The sequence below is a fragment of the Chrysochloris asiatica genome, unplaced genomic scaffold, assembly GCF_000296735.1.
Source record: "Chrysochloris asiatica unplaced genomic scaffold, ChrAsi1.0 scaffold00084, whole genome shotgun sequence".
Lineage (NCBI taxonomy): Eukaryota > Metazoa > Chordata > Mammalia > Afrosoricida > Chrysochloridae > Chrysochloris > Chrysochloris asiatica.
In genome coordinates, this window is record NW_006408602.1 from 10,089,468 (window position 1) to 10,096,040 (window position 6,573).

The 6,573-nt window shown below is 36.9% G+C and overlaps 1 protein-coding gene across 1 annotated transcript in view; it reads right to left on the reverse strand.

Annotated features, from left to right (window-relative positions):
- The window catches only part of FHL5 (four and a half LIM domains 5), a 32,105-nt gene that overhangs the window by 18,105 nt on the left and 7,427 nt on the right, over nucleotides 1–6,573 (reverse strand). The window contains exon 3 of the mRNA XM_006865864.1: nucleotides 6,175–6,344. Within this exon, the coding sequence (XP_006865926.1) occupies nucleotides 6,175–6,344 (170 nt within the window). The remainder of the gene's footprint in view (nucleotides 1–6,174; nucleotides 6,345–6,573) is intronic.

Here is a 6,573-nt window from a genome sequence, read left to right on the forward strand (position 1 = left end):
CTACGGCACTTAACAACAACAACAAATGTGTTTGATCATTAATACAATAATAGTAAGTCAATCCCTAAGGAGAACAGACCATTCAAAGAGAAAAGAACAATAGGTCCTAACATTTGAGGATGCCCCAACTAAACAGACCTTAACAATTACTTTACAGTGTACCCTAAAGTTTACAAAGTAGATATCAGGTTCCACCCCACCTCCACTGAACAGGTAATTAATTGTCCTTCCTCCACCCAAGTTTGGAAGTCTTTCCTTTATGAAGGACAAAACAGAAGGTCTCCAGACAGGGGGATCCCAGGAATAGTTTGAAGATGGAGTTAAATATGTGGCATTTCAACACGCTTTTCTCACTCATTACTCAAAACTCTATCGTACCCATCCAAGCAGGAGACTGAAACATTCTTCTCTGTATAATTTGATTGGCCAACAAGGGAATACTTAAAGATACTGCTGCTTTTGGAGTTCACAAAATGGCTCATCATAGCCCACAGTGAATTCCAAGTGGACAAGTCCCATGATGTGCTCAGAGCATCCAAGCAGCATTTGAGTGGTCACTCTTAAAAATATCTGGACAATCAAGGATCACCAGACATGTAGGGATGAAAGCAAAGACAAAAACAAGGAGAAAAAAAAAACCCAAAAACTAAATACATAAGTCAACTTTTAAAAAAATATAGAGTTCAACTTTAAAAACTAACATTAATGTCCTTAAATAGGTAAAATAAAATATTGTACTGGCACTGGAAAAAAAAGGGGATGCATTTTTTTTTTTTTTTTTAAAAGAAACAACCAAAAGCAAGTAAGAGACCTTGGAAATAATTGTTGAAATAAGGAATTCAGTAGAAAGCTTGCTGTTGCTGTTAGGTACCATTGAGTCAGTACCAATTCATGGTGACCTTATGCACAACAGATCAAAACACGGCCCAGTCCTGAACCAATCTCAAAACCATTGCTATGCTTGAGCCCACTGTTGTTGCCACTGAAGTTAAAAACACTATGCTGATGTTAGTTGCCATCAAGTAAATTCTGACCCATTGTAACCTAAGTGTGTGCAGTAGAACTGCTCCACAGGGTTTTCAGTACTGTGACCTTTCAGAAGCAGATCACCAGACCTGTCTTCTGAGGTGACGCTGGGTAGGTTTCAACTGCCAACCTTCTGGTTACTAGCCCAGAGCTTAACCATTTGCTAAGGACTCCAAAAAAAAACACCATAAACAAAGTCAAAAGACAACTAATAAACCAGAAGAAAATATAAAATATCATAGATATTCCCTTGTCTACTATTGTAAAATAGTCACCTGAGTGGGATAGAAAGGCAGATCAGGAAACATGATTTACAGAAAACTTGTAAGCCTGTCTTCAGCTTATAACTGATTAGAATACCTAAAAGGGGTTCTAGAATTTGTCCAGCGAAATAAGGCATCTTGTGGAGCCTGTGTAGTGTACATAGAACCTTTGGTGGAATCCTGAGCCCTATCCAGAACCTTCTGATGTGGGACATTACCACTGGAAAAGACAAGCAGACCATCTTGGAACAGGTAGAACAACAGAAGACATTTCTTGAAAGAAAGATGAGCAGTAAAAAAAACAAGACAAAAATGGCAGTCTGATTGGCTACTACAAGAACAAGCAAGCTGTTTGCTGGGAAGCCATCAAGGCAAGCAATCAAGTCCCTTCAGGAAAAACCCCTTTCTAGGACTGAAACTCAAAGGGAGCACATGAGCAGGCATGTAAGCTTGCTGGCAACCACATTATTCTTCTAGTGAGTGGAAGAGGGGGGAAAGACAGCAGTGAAGAAATGGGCTGAGTTTGACAAACTTCCACAGATTCCTGTTGACCTGGAGATGAGAGAAGAGGAAGGGCTTGTTGGTTCGAAGTGTGGTGAGACCTGGGGACACTTGAGCCCATGGACAAGGACATAAGCCACCAAGGGCTAGAGCTGAGAGTGAAGCATCCAGCTGATATGAAGTGAGGGGAGTTGCACAAGAATGCCCAAACTTGCAGATAGTATCCATTTTACCTATCCTTGATGGCTTGATAATCAGAACTCAACTAGAAGAAGAAGAAAAAACAATTTTTGATAAAAGAAACAAGTGTAAAGTGCTACAATTTGATGAGCTTGACCTATACTTATGGATGTAGTAGCTCAAAATACCAAATGAGAGGGAAGGAGTCTTCACATCAAGCATCAATCCTATCCAATCTATCTATATACAGGGTTGATGGGGAAGGGCAACTTAGACATTGGCTACCTAAAATCAGGGGACAATAAAGGCACAAAGTGACTGGCTTACAAGTTTTCAAGAGGGAGTTTTGTTTAAGAGTGTGTGGAGCAACATAGAGTCCCCACTGAATAGTTTTGACTCTAGACTCATGGAAAGAGAAAGACTGAGTGCTGGCAGCCATGTGACAGGCTTGCAGAATGTGCCTTTTGATTGTTAAAATTATTACATATTCCTAAGCGTTTTTGTGTACATTCCCCGAAAACAAAATAAAACAAAAAACAGATGGAATAGAAGCAAATACTGTTGAATGATGATGCATGGAAGAGATTGTAATCATTGCTATAAAATGATGAGTATAAAACTGATGTTCTCCCATGTAAACTATCACTCAATTCCAATAAAAACTTAAAAAAAAAAAAAATAGTGAGTCAAGATTACCTTATACCGATAAAGCAGTTCACATGTCCTTGACAGATGAGTGAATACACAATGAGGGAAAAATAAAAATTGGAAAGCAATTTGTATCTAACGTAAGTGCTGTGGGCAACTGCATGGTTTGTTGACCTTAGGATTCTAAGTAATGGGCAATGGTTGTGTACTGAGCCTAAGGTGTAATGTCGTAAGGTTTTCTCAGAGATACTATTGTTCGTTCAGAAAATAATGTTTTTTCTAAATCAGTTTAATCTGTAGATTATACTATTAAAAAACAGAGTCATCTTTATTTAAAATCAGATGTATACATATTGGACAATTCATCTTGTGTAGCCGTTTTTTAAATTATATCATCTTTCAAATCTATAGCTATTAAGCACTGGAAAATTGCTGTGGAACCTAGAATGTTTTCATCTAAATGCATTATAATGCCAGAAGCAATGTGAAGTCTGAGATAGTTTCTATGATCTTTGTATTTAAACCCATTAGCTATAGGAATTACAGAACTCACCCTAAGCCATTTTATTATTGACAAGCTCAAAAAGGTTCATTTGTTCCATGAACTGGGCTATGAAAAAAAATATATCCTAAAGGAATTTTTAATCTTAGAAGAAATATCTTTAAAAATTAAAGATATTTGATAGGAAACTTATATTTTACCCCCAAATAAAAAAGCTATATTGCTTAGAATATGCAAATGAAAAGCATAATAGTATATGCCAGTAAGGCAATTTAAAATATCCCCTATTGCCTTCAAATACTTTCTGACAGTCACAGCAGAATTCAAGATTCCTTTAACTGGTTTAGTCAAATGTTTAGGAAATGCTTAAAATATGTGAAACTTATGAAATGTATTCACAGCAAAATAAAATTTGATATTTACATCAAAGACTGCTTAAATAAGGAAAAGAAACTCTGAAACATTAAAAAATAGTTTACATATTATTATATTCCTTTAAAGAGGTAGGTTGCTAAGATGAAGTTTAATGCCTAAATTTGATTTTTGCCACTGATTGATCCCAGGGTTTAGAATAAATTTCTTTTCTGACAAGTGGACACAATAATGATTTGCTTCTAGTAGATGACAGATCATATTGCAGCATACATTTAACTCTGCTTGGACCCTGGGGAGTTTAAATTCAATGTACTTATAATTTGAGGTCACATTCTTTTTGGTAGGGAGCCCTGGCAGCACTGTAGGATAAGCACTGAACTGCTAAGTTCAAATCCACCAGTTGGTAGTAGAAAGAGGAAGCTGTCTGTGCCTGTAAAGATTTACAGTCTTGGTAATTTACAGGGTAGCTATGAGTCCAAATCGACTTAATGGCAGAGAGTTTGGACTGGGTTTACTTTCTGAGAGATAAATTTTAGTGTCACAAAATAAAATCTACGAGAAAAAGTTCTAAAGATTTGGTTGTCAAGTAGTTTTTGCTTATTTGGTTTTTTTTTGTATTTGAACTTTGGTTTGGGGTTGGGGAGAAAATGTTTTTATTCAGTTTGGATTATCTTGATCAGAAACATATCTAGGTTTCCTTAAAGGAATTGTGAGTTTAAAATGAAATTGAAAATTGTCTAGGATGTCATGATCCATCTACTATCCAATATAAACATTTTATAAATTTTTGATGACTTCAAATCATGTCCTATATATAGACACAGATTCCTGTAATCTGGGAAATGCCAGAACTTTGTCCCAGACATCCCTTAACATTGATGTACCAGAGAAGTTCCCTTCTGTAATTTTTATAGCATCAAAAAAAAAATCTTTTATATTATAACTGATAAATGGTTTGAAGATAACTCCAAGTATTATTAATGTTTTAGCATAAGTATTTAAGAAATGTAAGCTCAAAATTTACAACTTAGTTGTCCATCAAAACAGTACTATGTTGTTGTTACTAAGTGCCATCAAGTCGGTTCTGACTCATGGCGACCCTGTATAGGGTTTCTAAGAAGCAGCTGGTGGGTTTGAACTGTCTATCTGCCAGTTCAAACCAACCTCACAGTGCCACACTAGGACACGAGATAAATGTTCTCAAGTTATTTCCAACATCTCTTTATAAATGTATGTCACCGATTCAAGTAATTCTCGAGAACTTCATAGGGCATAGGATCACAAGTCCCCCCTGACTGCTGTTTCTGGTACAATAATGGAGGACTCCGGATAAGGAACTCTGGTAGCGTAGTGGTTATGAATCGGGCTGCGAACCGCAAGGTCAGCAGTTCGAAACTACCAGCTGTCCAGCGGGAGACAGATAAGGCTTTCTGCTCCCATAAAGATTTACAGCCTCGGAAACCCTGTAGAGGGTCACTATGAGTTGGAACTGACTTCACAGCATATAACCACCACCACCACCACTGGATATCTGATAGCGTAGTGGTTATGAATCGGGCTGCGAACCGCAAGGTCAGCAGTTCGAAACTACCAGCCACTCCGCGGGAGAAAGATGAGGCTTTCTACTCCCGTAAAGATTTACACCCTTGGAAACCCTGTACAGGGTCGTTATGGGTCGGAACCGACTCGATGGCACTTCACAACAACAAACCACTGGATATAATAAACTGGACTCTTGGTGAGTCACTGTAGGATAAGCACTAGATCACACACGGTCGATTTGAGCCACAAGGTTTGATGGTTCAAACGTACTAGCTTCTCCACAGAAACCCTATACAGGGTCGCTATGAGTCAGCACTGACTGGACAGCACTTATCAACAATAACAGCTACATGTAAGATAATCATGTAGTGTTAGTAACAACTGCCCTACTTCAAAATATTTGTGAAGAAATGTTTGTCAAGAGTTCTCAGAAGAATGTTTGCACTAAATCCAACCTGCTATTGTCTTGTAATCAATCATTCACAAACTCTAGTCTCCATGACTGTAGTCACCTACTCCCTTGCCCACTTTTCTGTAGCGTTACCTCTCTCAGAAAGTTGGAGCATTTTGGTGAATCATCACTATATTCAGATGATCCAGATTATTCCTTCAATAAAACTCTTTGTTTTAATTTTATTGGAGACTCCAATTTGTTTTTTAAAAACTGAATGAGTAAAAAACACTTTCTTAGAAATATCTTGTATTCAAAGAGACTTGTGCCTTTCCCCAGACCACATGAACTTTTATTTTACAAGTCAAAATCCACTGCCATCGAATCTATTCTGACACATTGTATAGAGAGAGTTTTCAAGGCTGGTGGGTTTGAACTGACAAATTCCCATTGCTTATCCTACAATACCACTGGAACTTCTATTTATTTAACTACAGAATTATGAAATTTGGAATATGAACTTCATGTTTTAGGTAGAACTTTATGATTTATGGCTGATTAAAATAGATGTTCATCCTAGCTGTGATGGGTCATGGTTTTGGACACGTGGGGGTACAAAACTAACATGAATGTGTAAAGATAAAGATAAGATGATAGTAACAGCCCACTCAAAGTATACTGGTGCAGCTAAAAAAATTATCTTTATCTGGAAGTTTCCATTTGCTTTATCATCTTTAGATAGTTACCTTCCTACAGAAGTTGCAGTAGTGAGCGAACTCCTTCTCAAAACATGGTACACAATAATTTCCACTCTCTTTTGAAATTAAAGGTTTAGTTCCTATTGGTTGGCGACAATGTTCACACACAAAGCAGGTTTCATGCCAACAGTTTCCCTTAAATTCCATTTTGCGAGAACCTGTATTACAAAAGTAAGAATCTGTTAAAGCATAATTTTATTTTCTTTAAGCAAAGTTAAATAAAATTACTTTAAATATATATAAATATTTTAAGGTTAAAATGTTGAGATAATTGTTCTTATGGGAAAATAGTGTTTTGTCAGTTGGAAAACATTCACCTGAAATAAAATAAAAAAGGTTAGTAGAGTTTACCAACAATGATGATGATGTTGTTGTTGTCAGGTGCCA